The 17,249-nt window shown below is 40.5% G+C and overlaps 1 protein-coding gene and 1 long non-coding RNA gene across 2 annotated transcripts in view; one reads left to right on the forward strand and one right to left on the reverse strand.

Annotated features, from left to right (window-relative positions):
- Window positions 1–17,249, reverse strand: part of LOC120738057 (testican-2-like) — a 44,184-nt gene extending 26,935 nt beyond the window's left edge. The window contains exon 1 of the mRNA XM_040039093.1: window positions 16,952–17,249. Within this exon, the coding sequence (XP_039895027.1) occupies window positions 16,952–17,128 (177 nt within the window). The 5' untranslated portion in view covers window positions 17,129–17,249. The remainder of the gene's footprint in view (window positions 1–16,951) is intronic.
- Window positions 1,480–3,012, forward strand: LOC120738068. Its single transcript, XR_005696894.1, has 2 exons — window positions 1,480–2,114; window positions 2,242–3,012. It is a non-coding gene; the product is annotated as an uncharacterized LOC120738068 (long non-coding RNA).

Raw genomic sequence — 17,249 nt, forward strand, 5'->3', positions numbered from 1 at the left:
TAACGTCTACCTCATGTCGCCTGAGCCCGTCTGCTGGGGACATAAATACCACTGCTAACCCTGAACCAGCCAGCCCCAACATCACCAGTGCAAGACAAGTGCACACTGGTGTCCTGAGGAATGACACCAAAATCAGTGTGGCTGCTGCAATGGGTAGCATGCATGCACATCCTTGTCCTGAGCTGTGACGCCAAACCATAGAGGGAAGCTGAACTTACTTTGGCAGGATATTGGGATATAAAAAGCATAAAAAAACATAAGTTTGGATGTTTGAAAATGTGACGTGCATGCAACATTTGCAGTATGGCTAGTGTTAGGAAAAGAGTGTCCGTAGTCACCCTACTTTCAACAAATGTGAAATGATAAACAAATATGTGATTTCATGTGATGGAAATAGTCATACGGCACCAAGAAAGTGGCGTCGGGTCATGTGATGACATTACCAGCCACAAGAATGGCATCTGGAGGCTGTAGGACAATGGCTGCATCGGCGTTCGTTAAGCTAATGAAGAAAAACAGCTTCATCAAACATCTATCCAGCTTTTTAACCAGTTATAGGTTGTAGTAGGGCTGCCAGTCCCAGATGTACACCCCAGACAGGTCGCCTGTCCATCACAGGGCTGCTTCACCAAACATGATAATCCTAAAATAAAAATGGCACCAAATTTCGAGGAGAAAGAGCTTGCCAGAACAGAACTGTCAGAGAGTGTGAAAACGAGAGAATCTCTCCCCAAGAAAGCTACAAAGCAAAGCTAACAGACTGCGAATGTCATAGAATTTATTTAGATAAATGGTTAACTGTACTCCACCTTCATAAAAATAACCTCTTGCACATTGCTAATCCAACACTTTTACTCTGAATTGATCCAGAGTTTTATTGCTGACCTTTAAAGCTCAAACATGTCTGTGATATCTCAGCTTTTTGGGCTCACAGGAATAGGCAGTCACAGCTAGCAAGCTCTGAGTGGTGTGAATCGTTTTGAGTCTTTGCTTATGGGATTAACATGTCTTAAAATGTATACTTCGTGATTTAAGATGGGTATCTTTGGCAAAGTAGATTTCATGGCTCATAGCTGAGGAAGAAAAAAAGGCCACTGGATTACCATCAGACACTCAGTGTTGTGTAATTGATATCGTAAAAAGAGATTTAGAGCCATCTGTAAAGTTTACGCAAGTCGAGTGTCTGCGGTCAAGTGCAATTCAGTGGCAAACCCTACAGCCTTGACACTTTTAACACAGACTACATACTGCGCAGTAATCCAAAAATGACCAGAGTATTTATGTTCAAATAGAAGATTTATTAAAAAGGAAGGCAGGTTTGTGGGCTCTAAGTGAGAGCTGATGAAGCAAATCCTGACTTCAGCTTAGCAGAAACAATCTTAGCATCTATTCTACACCACTGCAAAGATCCATCATGGTGCATGCATATTGCTTGCTCCATCACTGCAGCTCATCTGCATGTAATTGACATTGATGGTACAGTCTGGCCAGACTGGAAATCAAGTGGTCCTGCAAAAATCTAAAAATCCCATCAATCAGCATGTTTATCGCTAACTATATTTACTTTTGATTTATTTCGATCCAGATGCAACACTTTACACATCAACAGTAAACAAGTCTCAGCGCCGCCTTCTGCCGAAGTCTGCCGCCGTTCACTCAGAAACAGACACACAGATCAGGAATTTTTAGTTAGGAAGTTCTGCTTTCCAGATGAAATCCCTCACTCTCAGGGCAATAACTGCATGCTACATCCTCCACAGTATTCCTTATTGGTATTCTGAAGATGATATTTGCAGTGAAGACATCACTTAAGCAGCAGGATATGAGTTAGAGGTTAAATGATGACTTGGACATTTTGCATTTCCCCCACTTGTCATTTATCCAGCTTCATGAAGTCATTTACTCTGCCAGCGACTGGATAAACACAGGCTGATGGATGGACTAGTGATCTGGCTCATGTCTGTAATGAACGAAGAACTACAAGAGGCTCTCCTCAGCTGATTGCTCCACACTGTGCTGGAGCTGTGTCATCCCATCAGATCACTCAGTCTTGGCCGCCTAGCTGACTGGCAGGACATTGTCGGCTCGTCATTCCTCCAGCTATCTTTTGCACGGTAATGTGCTTTGCCTGATTAATGTAGCCGAATTAGCTATGTCTCCTTACCTACTTTAAATTGCAGCAAAAGGGCACTCAGGCGGAGGCTTTCGTAATTTTACATTCCACCCTCCGTGTCTCTGTAGTTACCGGGGAGCAGCGGGAGTGTATCTTGCCTTTGCCATGTCATTATGGCGCCTTGAATCAGCACGCTGGGGCCTAAGTGGTGGAGGTAATGTCTCGTTCTGTTTGTACCCTGCCGTCTTTTAGAATGACAGAGAAATGAGCGAGACACTAATGGTGAAGACCCACCACAGATTGAAACACTTAGAAATGCATTAGAGCGTTCAAAAATGACGCTGTGAGCCTTACGGCCCGAACCCATCGAGTGGCAAAACATTCCGTTTTCACTTAAACATGCAGCAGAAATCACAAGGCAACAGCTAAGTACATATTTTCACATCTCCTCTGATCCCACATGCCAACTTATGTGGTTTTAAATGCAACAATTCCTCAAATCACTTTCACTTTGGCAGACCCTTACATGATCTTTGGTTGCATTACAGTTTGTTTAGGGTGATTACATACCGTCTACTCTATGAAAGAAGCATGAGATTTTTCATCACACTCCAAAGACAAAAATAAGAAATCCACAGAGAAAAATGGGGGGGGGGGGGTCTTGATTGCGGCAAAATACCAGGGCATTATGGGATTAAGTCGCAGCCCAGCAACACAGAGCTGGATCAAATTGATCATCTGAGCCGGAGTGCTCGGGGGGCCTGCAGGCGAAGGACGCGTATTGTTTCACAAGGTAAGACGCCTGCCTGCAATGCAGTACAGTACAGAGCACAATCTGCAGCCATCTCTACACACTGAAGGGCACGTCTCTTTTCCCGAGCCACAAAAAAAAAAAAAAGCCAAGTGCCAAGCGTGCATCCATCTGAAACGCTCGCACGGTGCTGCTGAAATGCAGAAGTAATAAGGATGAGTGAGGAGAGGAGATCAGCTCGTGCAGATGAATGCAGATAATTTAACCAACCGGCAAAAACATTTTCTAGTTTATTTATAGCGAAAATAAAGGAGACTTATTTCAACCCTGAAACAAAAGTCTGAAAAACATTAAGAGCTTCTCCCGTCGGCTAATAAGATGAAAATTTCAGGAAGTTGCATCACAGAAATAAACCTTTTCTTCTCAGGAGCCCTTTAGCTGTGGTCTCAAATCACTGATGAAGTGACACATCAAACACTGGTCAGGCTCAGTTTTCTGCAGTAGAGGCTCCATGGTTGAATCAAGGCACTGCATGCTCTGAGAGATGCAGTAATTGGAGAGGAGGAGGAGAGCACAGATGCAGGAAAATGGATTCTGTTGGGCCCCACTGCTGAGCCAAGCAGAACCCCAGAACAGTCTCTGCATCATCTTATCGCTCCTTCCACCCCATTTGCAAAACAAAGAAGCAGAAAGAGAAGAGGCGAGACTTCAGGTTGAGCTCCACACACATATGCCCCAGGGAGCTTGCAGCTTATGCAGGGCCGTCTTTCCTGTGCTGAGCTATGCTGCTTCTGCATACAATATTAGCAGAAAAAACCCATAATAAGACGAGCTGAAGCATGCGGCTCCACAGAGACCAAAATATCTAAAGCCAGTGAGCTATTTTCACTTTGTAGTAGGTAGACTCATCGGTATTGATTGGCAAACACAAAAAGTTATCAGCATACATAAACAGATGAATGAGCTTAAATCTTGTTTGGTCCTGGCACCCTAACTTTACCACGGGAGCTTAAATCAATATTGGATGTGGGGGAGGCTAAGAAAATAAATTCCATGCCAATAAACTCTGAAAACCCGACTTTTTTGTCTGGAGGAATAAAACATGCCTTGCAGCTTTCACTACTTAAAATACAAGCTTTTCATTGATTTGGACATTTTCAAGGATTAAGCAACAGTTTTGAGGAGAAAATTCAACCCTGCTTCTTTTAGTTTAATCCTCGGAAATTGTATGATATGCATTTCCAGATACAGTATCTCTTTTTATGTCCCAGAAGATTTTTTTTAAAGTGTATTATCAGTAGAAGAATTACTATTCCAAAGACTCCATGACTTTCTCTATCATTTACAGTGTTTTTACAGTAGTTTACTTGAAATACTTTTTTAGTCTTAAGTTAATATATCAAACTGCTTTTTCCTGGCTGTCTAAACATATTCACTCTTGCTTTAGAGGTTAGGTTAAGTACAATCCAGGGAGGTAAGTGAGCAATGCTGTTTAGCCTTTAAGAAATATGTGAAAAAATGAAAATTCCATAGGAAAAGTAGCCCATCTACAACAACCTCCACAGCTCTGTCTATTCTGTGCATGCATGTGATCATTTTTCATCACTATTAGTACTGGCTGTGGTTTGTTGGCTTGCTGACTACCTTAATCCAACCTGCAGGACCTGAACAACCATCAGTGACCACAAAGCAGAATAATCTGAATTTAAGCTGGTAACATTAGTGCTGACTCAGAGGTTTTGAGCCAGGTTAACACGCTCACGAGCATGCCAAATGTGTATTGACGTGCAGCTGAAAATAGACTTCAATAAACAGCTGTTACAAGCTACAGCGCTCAGGTGTTTTAGGAGTGAAATGATGGAATGCTATCTTGTTTTAGAAGATTTATGTCTTTAAAACAAACCAGTGGGATTGGAGCTGAGTGAAACTGACTGACTAGGAAAGTCAGAATGTAAGAAGAGGCAAACAAACATTTTTGCACACAGAAAAAAAAATACCGACATAATTTTCTTTTACTTGGACGGATATGCAGTAGCCAAAAATCTGTGTAAAGCTTTTTTTTATGCTGTACTGAGCAGCTGTGCAATCATTTGAGTGGACTGTAATGCACTGTCAGCATGTGTGTTCTGCAAACCTCTAAGAAAACTGGGATTACAATATACTTTTTATTACCATCTATCTTTGCCTGTGATTATTACTTTATTTGCCGTCTCCGAATTTTTAACAACTGTGCCTTCCGTCTGAAATAATTTGGGTCCGCTGACAAGTATGCTGAAGCTGCAGAACTATTTTATAACTCTAAGTTTACAAATCAGCAGCATGGTTAAGAGAAGATAATTATGATAAGCATTCCTGTTGAAATGCCACGGGGATCTGCAGGGGTAGCTAAGTTAAATATGCTAGCTGGCTGATTACATTTAATTCCCCCCGTCTGCCATGGCAATGAGAACAAATTGGGTTGTTGGGGCTGCTGATAGTACTAATCTCTGCAATGGCAATGGGATGTTACAGTAAAACAGGAAGGCACATTGAGATGTCGCGTTATGGCTGTAGGAAGGACTACATCACCCTATAAATGAGATTCTGCCGGGTTCTTTCAACTGAGAAAAAAGCTATTAGTTCTTTAGCTCATTTCTCTATCCCTGCTATATGATTTGCTTGATTAAGGTCATTTCAATATGACTTTGTAGTGTATATCTATTACCCTGCCAACTCAATGAATTAACAGTCTCTGTCTTTCTCACACACACCAACAAATACATCTTCCAAAAGCCACACATACTAAATACAGCTTGAATATAGAAGGGATCGTAGGCCTTGCAAGCATGTCCTTGACACCTCTCTGTGGCTCGGCTCTCTTTGCTCCCCAGTATGGCTCCGGGGCAGTCAACCCCATCTCGTCCAACATGAAAATAAAACATCGCAAGACAGCAAAAGAAGCAGATTCTCTCCAGGCAAGAGCATGTCCTCTACGTTTTTGTAGCTGCCTGGCCTAATTGTAAAATACTTGCCCTGCTGTTTCAACAGTGAATCATTTGTGGCCTAAAGCAAAGAATCTATCAATGCCAGGTTGAACCTGAGAACCTTGCATTATTACACCCATTGTTACTGAACATAAGCAATACAGCTGTGTTTGCTTGGAGCATGTGTTTAGTGCAGCATGGACCTAGGCAATTCATAACAATAATGGGGTGGCCCCAAACACATATCTATAAAAATATATTAACAAAAAAAACACCGTAGGCAGACCTAAATATATTCAGGACAACACTTTTCAGTAGCCCTAATGTATTTTTTCCTATCTAATGTATGCACTGTTATTTGTGTAGGCTTTTTTTCCCCCAGGTTTAGTACAATACACAGAAATAACAGGTCCCACTACTGCATTCTTACTGGAGAGTGTTTTCAGCAGGTGAAGCGATCCAAAGTGTTTACGTCGTGTACAATAAGATTTGTTCAGATAAACAGAGAGGGATCTTATTGTAGTTTACTGGCGGATGAACTTCCCGGAGACAAATGCCAACCTCATCATTTATTTTGTCTGCGAGGACATGCATTATATTTTATTTGTCCAGCTTTTATACGGCTAGTGTTTAAAGCTATTATACAATTCAAAGTGAGCGGCCACAGTGAGTGTGTTTTTAAATAGACAGTAAACTGGTTATCATGTGATCTAAAGTACAGACAGCCTTTGGGATATTGGATCTGTGGTATTTTAATCCTTGTATGTATTATTAACTAGTAATAACTAGTAGCCCGGCTATAATTATTGTAGTTTTACATTTTCACATCTGACACTTGACTCTAGTTGTGGTTGTCAAGATAGGTGGCAGTGAGAAATATAGAAAAGCATGCAAAAGTATATTATTTCCATTCTCTAGCTATAGGGGAACAGCTATAAAATGAAATATTAAGTAACACCACTAGAGATTGTACTTACTGAAAACAAAGACATGACAACCACCTGTTAGTACAACTAACTGTAACAAAAACAAATTACTTGCCAGATAATTCCGACAAAAACACTCCAAAAAGGCGTAAACAACCCAAATGCATTCAAGAAGTGTGACTCAAACTACCTGAAGTGCCATTTGGCAGACAGCTAGATACTATAGCCGCCTGTATCAGTATACGTCTGTCATTTAAAGCATCAACACCATTAATCCAGCCTTAATACAATTTAAATGAGATTCATACAAAACAAAATAGTCAGCAAAAGAGAAAACAAATGTGTTGCTAAGCTGTAAACCTTTTTAATTTCTGCTTCAAGCTGTGAATTTTAACGTGTGATTCGGAAGCTAGTTTCCAGTGAATATGTGAGGAACTGCATTTTTTCTACTTGAACTCTGGCTGTATTTTTTCAGCTACTGAGACTCCTGTTTGCTGAAAGTGTAAAATTAATAATACTCATGTCCCTGAAAACATGAGTCAATGGGTTTTAGTGAATTGAGATCTTGCAAAAAGCACTGAAGTGTCAATTATCTTTTTCCAAACTAAAGATATAACTGAATAAAAATGATCTCTGGGGAGGATCTCACATTAGATACACATTGAATAAAAACACAGCCATTTCCATCAGAAACAAATTACCTGTTAAAATCATGCAGGGTCTAGTTTTGATTTTCTTTTCTTTTTAAATTTGTTTCCCTTTGTTGCTTAATTTTAAGTTTTCCTTTTTGCTTGTCATCCTGGCTACCAGCATAGCTGCAGGGATGGCAATGTTATGCTCAAGGACTCATAGTTGGTCCACAGCTCAGATATATGGAGTCAATTTTTGTGAGCAATTACAGATTCCTGATGATTATTAAACAGATTAAACAGTTTGGAGTAATAATTATTGGATAGATTGCCATCAAATTTAGGAAAAACTTCATTCTTCCCTTGTGAAAAGCAATAGTGACTTTTCATAATCATTATTATTATTAATATTATTATTATTATTATTATTATTATTATTATTATTAACTCTATGATTTTTCCCAGACTTTCACATTTTGCTATAGACTCGAGAAAAGCAGTGGTATCAGACTTTTTCTTCTTCTTCTTCTTTCGGCTAAAAATTGATCATTGGTTGAATTTTGGGTGTGCCGCTCTGCCTGCCATGAGAGAAGACAGACACACAAGCAGAGTGGCAGCATTCGTCGCTCTGTGAGCAGCAGGCATAGAGGAGCTTCACCAGTACAGAGACAACTCTCAGGCAGATGCCACTATAAATAATGCATGAACAATAGAGCCAGCAGAAGAACCTTGGAACAACTAATTATTCAGCCCGACATTTCAGCAACTCACAGCGAAGTTAATAGCTAAAAAAGATGGAATTCAGGCCATGATCGCTGCTGATGTGAGTTAACACTGACGTTGTAGGAACAGCCAAGCTCCATTATGAGACACATTAATCTACACCTAACACAACAAGTTGCTTTCTCTTGCTCATACTAAAACAAAACTAAAATGCATGTTTGGACTGTTCAGAAGATCTTTATAAAAAAGCAAATGTCTTTCTCTTGCTACCCAGTGATAAGTGCTCCTCCATAAGAGCAACTACAAAAAAAGCACTCTTTCCACTCAATTAAGAATCACCAACGGTGGTGCTCCTCCTACTATGATGGTGGTCGGGCATTGTACAGCTACAAGCATTTCACCCCCATGTCATACTGTGTATGGTTGTGTGTGTGTGACAAATAAAATTTGAATTTGAATTTGAATTTGAATGAGTCGAATCTGAGTAGCCCCAAACACTCGCAGCAAACCTCGGCACCGGTAAAAGACATGCATGGTAATCACAAGAGGACAAAAAGGCATCTCATTCCACCACTTCTGCCATTTTGATCTCATTAGTGTGCAACGAGAAAAAAAACACAGATAGCTGATGTGATAGGCTGATCAGATTCACAGCAGAGGAAATACGAATAACTATTAGCTCGTTTAACGTTTATGGTTTGTCTCATCTTAATTTTCAACCCTCGCTCTGTCGTTCACTTTTAACTGGAAATAGGCCTCATTATCATATTTCCAGCAATTGCATACTGTTTTCTTCCTCTAATTTTTCATATCCGTAATTACATTGGCTGTTAGCGCAGGAGCATAAATCCTGTGGGAGGCTAATAAATGGCTGAGGTTGATGACAGGAGCAGAAAAAACCCACAGCTGGCAGTGTGTCTTTGAGCTAAGTAAAGGAGCTCAGTGTCATGATGAAACAGCATCATGTTTGCCGTTCATACGCAGAAAAAACAGGGTGAGCCCTGGACTTGCATTTATCAGAACCCTCACTTTGGAGCTGTGCTGATGTAGGATCAGCGGCCAGCTCATCGGCTTCGCAGAATGACTTTAATCTGTGAATGAAGCATTAGTTTGTTTGCTGCAGCACAATTAGTAGTCAAACACTGGTTTTCACAAGCCATTAGTGACTCCAGAGGGATTATGCTAGGCAGCACCACCTTAGCTTTGTTGCGGCCTGTCACAAAATAGATGAAGATAAATATGAAGACTTGGCCCATGGCCAGATCCAGCTGCTAAATGGGCAAATCTGGCTCAGTGGACAGTAATGTGTGAGCGCTGACGAGAAGCAAGCATTGTGTCGCAGAACATTATGAGCGTTTTCGCACCTGTGCTGTTTAGTCGGTTTAAATCAAACTCTGTGGACGTGTAATCGCACTTCGAACGTGAACAAACTACAGTTTGGCTGGCTGTCGAGATTTATTCTGACCCCTCACATGTGTTATACTCTGAGTTTGCATTGATAAACTCTGGGAGGAGGTACAGGGTGCCCTTATTTATGTATAACCGCCATAAATATTGTTTTGCTTCTCTGTCAGTTAAACTGATAAATGATCAGCTTGTGACTGAATGACAGAGAAGGGGAGAGGTGTTTGAGGTTAATTGTTTTTTTAATTATTCATTAATTGTTACTTATTCCAAGGTATGTGTGTCCATTTAGGGTTTTTGTCTTCATTTGTGTCGATGTTTGAGTTTCTAGATGCTGCAGATGTCGTAGTCCTTCAGTCCTCCTGGTACTCCTGCCAATTTTTCTCACTCTCCACCTCTCTCTCTCTGCTTGTGTGTGTGTATGTGTTGTGAATGGTATGGTAGGATAATTGAGAGAATCTCCCACTAAACATCAGGTTGGCATATTTTCTATTTCAATTATTGGATGCTTTTGTGTTTTTGTGTGAGATAGAGGCCACACCTATGTGGGAGTGGAGATTTCACTCTAGTCCAGCTGCCAGCTATTTGGAGTTAGTTGATTAGTGATGATTTCAGCTCTTCTCTATAAAGGGTAGAGAAAACAGGAAGGAACGGTGTGTGTTGTAACACATTACCTTTTAGAAGCAGGATCCTCTTGGTCCCCACTCTCCGACATGGCAACATGACATCAACTCACCTGCTCCTTATCTGGTGATCAGTCGGCTCCCTTCAAATACTGAGGACATCCCATCAGTCGGTGCTCGAGCATTAAACGAATCACAGTCCGTGTGTACGCACCTCTCACCATTCTCTCTTCTGTCCAGGAGCCTGCACTGTTTTCCTTGAGGAGGATTTGTGCATTTGAGTTGGAAAGAGAGAAGTCTATTTTGCTATCGAGTCTAAAGATGAAGTGGAATCTATCGGACAGTCGGCTAGGATACTGTACATAGAGACCCTGGATGTTTTCCCTTTTTTAAAATACAATGTAAATAGTTTTTTTTCACATCACTGTCAATAAATTGACCGATCTGCATTCTGGGTCTTTGATTGAGTCCTGCCTGCTCTCAGAGTATGACAGCAGCTGCCTGATACAGAATGATTTTCACCTATGGACGACAATAAAGTTATCTTATTTTAAAAGGCTACAAATGTACAAAATCATCAACTGATTCAGACTAGATTAAACAAAGTTGGGGGGGAAACACCATAAGAGTGGGTCATAAGCTAATTGTTCCTGATCAGCCCTTTGAATCTTAATCACATGGAGTAAGGTAGTTAACCCAAGAAGCTATGCAACAGCTATTTAATTTATTGCAGGAGACTGCCTGAATATGGAATAAAACAAGTATTAGTTTATGCAGTGCAAAAAGTAACGCTCAGCCACAACCCCAGGAGATTTACTGATCTTATTGCTAACCAGTTGATGGCTCATATCATACCCTTTTAGGCATCCTGTTTGTAAATCTCATATGTGGCAAGCTATTCAAGTTGCTTTGCCTGGTCTACATTTGCTGCCCACCTGCAAACCGCTTTGCAACCCTCCGACTGCAAAACATTTGCCACCATTGCTCCAAAAGGGAAGACGGCATGTATAATGTGCTGATTATTTTTTTCAGTTTGATTAGTTGATTGATTAATTGTTTGGTTTATTAAGTCTCATAAAGGCACTTTTGAAGTCTAATCAAATGTCAAATGAACAGCTTGAATCAAACTAATTGTGTGGATTAAAACTTGAGCTTGAAACTTGTAACTAACAAACACACTGCCAGGTGTGTCAGACGAACCATCACTTGAGCTCATTGCATGTCTACATCTAAACACACTGCATTTATAAATAATAAACAGATTTTTAATAATAAAAGAAATTATTTTTGCTGCCCTGAAGCTCGAGCTGGTTCGGTTTATAAAACACTGTTGTTCTCCCTTTCTACAGGCATTCCTTAATAAATATTGAAAATGTAGATTTAAGCACGCTGAGAGGCTTGGGTAAAATTGGAGTAGCACTTGCAGTTATCTAATTATTGCTCTTATCACTGTAGTAAATCAAATGAATTCCTAGCCAACAATAAAGCTAATGATCCCTCATATTTTTCTTCACTGTGACCACCTTAATAACCAAAAGAACCGAAGTGCCGTTTACCTAAAAAAATATGTGGCAATTTAGCCTCATTAAAAACAAAGCTGGCAGTAGAGCAGGTGCAAACTTTAAACAGACCTCTGTGGTTGGCTGAAAGGCTGCATGGCTACTTAATGAGGTCCCTCTCTGCACTGCTCAGAGAGATGTAAGGAATCTGGCTGGGAATGAACAGCGCAGTATTGTTCACGCGAGTGATGGCCTGAGCTCCCACTGAGCGGATTCATCCGAATGCACCAGAATGCAAAGTGAAACTTGTGTTGCGATGAAGAAATACGACAAGTGCTCAAAGACTTCTTTTTTTTTTTTAATCGAAGCTGTGGGCTAATTAAGCTGTGCGCCGTCATTTGAAAACTGTTCTCCTGCTTTGTGTGGCTGAATTTGTGCGAATCTGAGGGCAGGGGAGATTTGATATCTTGACACCAGCAGGATGTCATGATTACAGCTTCGACATTGACGCCTGTCATAAAGGAGCTTGTATAACATCCTGTGTATACCTTCTACATCTGCTGCTCTTATTGTTCTTCCTTTCAACGTTTCCTCATTATATCCCCATGCTGGTCCAATTGAAACACCACCCACCACTTGGTTTATAAAGCCCACATGGTGACCCCCGTCCTCCCCACTCTGTTTCATTTCATTTCGATGCAGGAATGAATATTCCTGTTTGCTGTTTTCACACCTCCTGTTTGCCAAGACAGCTAGTAAACAAATACAGCCCCTTCGCATTTCAGATGGTACGTCTTAGTGCCCGACAGAGCAGAGAATAGTCTCCTCTGAGTAGAACCAAGCCAACTTGGCTGCTTACAGTATCTCCTCCTGTGCTGTGGTTGAATTTACCTTCATTTTTTTTTTTTTGGATGAGGTGCCTCTATACAAATGTATGAAGAGGGTTGAATGAGCAAGGGCTCAAGCCATCCCTATGTGATTATGCACACCCCCATCTGCTAAGAGCTTAGCTAAGAAATAGCCATGGTCAGCAACAATAGGAGGGCCCTAAGTGTACCAAGAAAATATCCCCACATCATTACACTACCACCAGCAGCCTGAACTGTGCCATCCAAATGAACTCATAAGACCAAGCAACCTTTTTCCAATTTTCTCCTATTGACCAATTGTGGTGAGCCCATGTGAACTGTAGCCTTCCTCTCAGTTAAAGGCAGTCTGGCTATTTTCTTCTAAGCTGTCGCCGCAACAAGAAAACTGCTGCTCATTGGATCTTTTTTTTCCCAGATCATTCTCTGTAATCCCCAGAGATTGTTGTGTGGGAAAATCCCAGCAGTGGAAATACTCAGACCAGCCTGTCAGCCACCAACAGCCATGCTACATTTAAAGCTGCTTAAATCACCTTTCTTACCCAGTTTGAACATTTTGGCCATGGTTATTTGCCTAAATGATTTGACTGTTGAGTTGTTGCCATGTGTTTGGATTACTAGATAACTTTATTAACGGGCAGTTGAACATATATACCTAATAAAGTGACCGGTGAATGTGTAAGTGAATGTTGATGAAGACTAGCTGCTTAAACAACTAAATGACTGAATTATTCAGGAATCATTAAGGAAGCATTCCACTAATTTTATTCTGTTTTCTATTTTTCAGTTTGCTCAACATTCTACTTGGATTGTTCCACTGAGGATTTGGCAAAAGGGATGTTTGTATATTTAAATAATAATGACAATGAAGTAAAGAAAAAAACAAAACAAAAATAGGATTGAGAATTTTTATCATCGAGTCTTTAATTTAATTACACCCAAATAGTCAAATTAAAGCTTCTCAAATGAAAATAAAGTGTCTCACATCACTGCAACATTAACATCTTTTACTTTTGAGATTAAATTAAATGTTCTGCATGTTTATATTTTGAACTCAAGGAAAGGGGCTTGTGAAAAGTAAATGCAAACTTTCTTCTACAGTGGACTTGCACTTCAGAGTGAGAAATAATAAAACAGCTGTCACTGCTGTGCTGAAAAAAATGTTTCTACACTGAAAAATTCATCAGGAATACATAAAGAATCTGACCTTTAAGCAGAATCAACAATCACACCGATATCAATGAAATCTTATCATTGTCCTTCCCTAAATGTCATGAACCTTTTTCCCAATGGGCTTATGCTAGAGACAATAATAGACACTATATACTCCTTGTAGAGTATACTCTATACTGCTGGTTTTCAAACCTGTTTCTGGAATACCCTATCCACAGCCAAAAAAAGGTTCATGCCCCATATCCCACAATTTGCACGACTTATTAAGCATAAAAAGGATCCAAGTTAAACTGCAGTGAAATAAAGGTCAGCACAGTAGCATCTGCAAACTCCAAACTGTTTTTTTTTCCCTTTGTAAATACTCTCCATTCAACCCAGTTTCAATCGATATTTTTCTCCTCGTGGTCCATTCCCCGCTAGTAGGGCCTGCTCTACGGTTTGAGAACCACTGGAGTGAGCCTTAGCTGTAAGGCATTCACCAATCTTTTGCTACACAATCTTTTACTGAACTAAACTCAAGCTAAACTCAAATGGATTGAAGAAGACTCTCATGTCAAATCTTTTCTGCACACTGTGGCTGGACGTGCTGCTAACTGCCCACAGAGAGGCCCCATATCGCTCTGTTCACCCTATCTGTCACTCAAACGCTGATCCAATCTAACAGGAGAGCCGAACTCCTCCAAACACCCGTGGAGATAATATTTAAATCTGCATGAAAGCACAAATTTGCGATTCAATTACAAATTCTCTCCAGTCGGACACATTCCTGCACGTCACCAGACATGGTCAGAGGTGCTGAAGCTTCTCTCTCTGGCAGACTCTGATAAGACTATGTGTCTGAGGTGATATTTCTCAGCAGTGAGATCAAACAGCTGTCCGGTTGTCAAGGTAGAGGCCTGGATCTAAGCGTTGCTAACCAACTCATCCTCAGAGATCTCGTGCATCCTGATTTATGCCATGTGTTCAGTCTTTTGGCAGTGACTATTGTAACCATGTGGCACACCCAGCGTCATAGCCTCCTGACCCTTTATAAGCGAACTGTCTCCCCCAGTGCCCACGTATCCCTCTCTTGGCTGCAGATGTTTTAATATCAACCTTCCTATTTATATCACTGAGGGAGGATTTAATATTAGAAACACATCAGAGTGTAACACAAGACAATTCACAGCAACAACACAAAGTGCAGCGATTCAGACCATCCACAGCACTGAATCAATCAATCAACAGCTGTAAAACTGTCTTAACCTTTATAGAGACAGGATTTACTTATTTTTAGCTAGTGATCTGAGTGTTGTGCACATCCTCCCTTCGTTCAACATGTCTGTCCTGATTATATATGCTCTGACCAGTTATTATTGCCAAGGACTGAAATTGAAACCAGGTTCCAGTTGCCAAATTGTTCCACATAGTCCAAACCCTTGGAACTGTATGCCTCCAAGATCAATCAGTTCCAATAGAAATGCTGCCATATTTTTCTAACACAACAGTATTGCAAAACAATTGCACTGAACTCAAAGAAGTTGAGCCTATGCATGCATTTGTGCCTTTTTTCCTATCATCACAGCTAATAAACCTAAAAGAGGCCTGTAATGGCCTGCTTTTTTCCCAGGCAACAGACAACTGATCAGGAATCAATAGGAGAATCAATAAAGCATCTGACCTATAAGCAGAATCAATATTGGCTTGAGTGTCAGCATTTGTCCTTAATCACCACCAGTCACGGTGGGTGGGATTTGTAATTTGGTGATGAAAGAAAGAACTAATATTGTCAAATGGGTAATCAGTCAATGGGTAATCAATGCTGGTATGTACCAGTTGTGGATACTGGGATGGGATAAAGTTAGATAGAATCCAACTTTCTATTTCAGCTTCAAAAAGCAACACACAAAAATAAAAAATATACATTTGTGAAAGCACCATCATCACTGTCATCATTCCACCCAGTCCTCCTCAGTTAAAATGAGACCTTCATCATTACCCACCAACATTAAAACGACTTTCTCATCCTGAGCTTTCAAATATTTAATGGCACAAAAGACACAAGAATTTGCCCACTATAAGGATCTGGATTGGTTCACACCTGTCTGCTTTGTGGTTTACAACAAGATAGCTGTTCTTATCATATCTCTTTGTATCAGTGTATTGTTGGCAGTGGTGGAAATAAATAAGTGGTGGAAATAAATAATCTGATTTACAGGAAGCTGCACTACTGTGATGAAGAGCCTGCATTTATCAGGTGCATCATTTGTTGATGTTAAAAGGTTTCACAGCAGGATTTCGTGAAAATGTAGACCTATCCCGTCACAAAAAATATACGTGTCAAGATGTACCATTACTGGTGTGGTTGCTTGGACCATATACACAAAATGTATATGGTTGCTGTAACCTTACCCAGTTACCCTGCATTTAGGCCTATGTTCGTGATTAATATTTTAATCTACAAAATTCCAAAACAGTTCTCTGAAATTTGTGGAAATCTAAGGCACTATCTTCAAATTTTAGATATTTTAAATTTCATCACTTATTTCCCAGCTTTAGGGAGTATAACTCTTGAGCATTGGCCATGCTTGTTTTTTTAATATTTGATATTTTCTATTTATGATTTATTGACAACACAGGAGATGGCTTGCTGTGCGTCTTTTCAGTCTGAAAGCCCAGGAAGACTCCTACCTGTGAGCCCTACATTTACAATATGGCAGATCAATGGGAATTCATGAATAGAGATACGGTTCAGAGTATCACAGTTACCCAGAAGGAGCTTGGAAATAGCTTTTGAGACCATATGTCGTAGATTTCCTTTGGGTTTTACCGTATTCACTTGCATTCACTTGCAAGACGGTCCATAGACGAAAAGTGTCAGTTTTAACCGCAGGTATACGCAATAAAATAGTTGGCATTCCCCCTTTATTAAAAAAGCAATAAATGTATAACATCGAATAAGATAAAAAAATAAAATAAAAAAGAAGAAGGGTGAAATGAATCTGAATGGTTTCATGATCGATGCACGCACACGGACACACGCGCATTCATTCGGACCTCAGTCTAAGCTTAAATTCTAGCATCATGTGTAAATACTTTCATTTTTCAAAGTATTTCTCATGCACAAACTGATAAAACTGGGTATACGTGCACTTCGGGTTGACAGTTAACTGTGCGCAAAAATCACCTGAGAAACCACCCTGCGCTTTCTCCACAGGGAACACCTCTGAAAGCCCAGTATAGGAAGAGCTAAAGACACGACAACGCATGCTTGTGTTAATTACACCAAATACAACACTCAAGTCTCTGAAGCGATTCCAGTGTTTGATCTTACGGCTGTACTGGGAGATGGTTGACAGCCATTGCTCATCTTCCATGAAATTCCCAGCTTTTCCTGCCTCTTTCCCACTTTTCACGTCCACCTGGAGCGAGACGCCCACCAGCAGACACAGGCAAGCAATGATTCTCACAGCCACCATGGTGCTCGGGCAGTGTGGTCTGGGATGTATCCTCTTGCTACTGCTGCTGCTCCTGCCGCTGTCCTCCAGCCAATGAGCCACATACGAGACTGCTGCTGCTGCCTCAACAGACTGAATGGAA

Source organism: Simochromis diagramma, unplaced genomic scaffold (assembly GCF_900408965.1).
Source record: "Simochromis diagramma unplaced genomic scaffold, fSimDia1.1 OVJJ01000402.1, whole genome shotgun sequence".
NCBI classification, from domain to species: Eukaryota; Metazoa; Chordata; class Actinopteri; order Cichliformes; family Cichlidae; genus Simochromis; species Simochromis diagramma.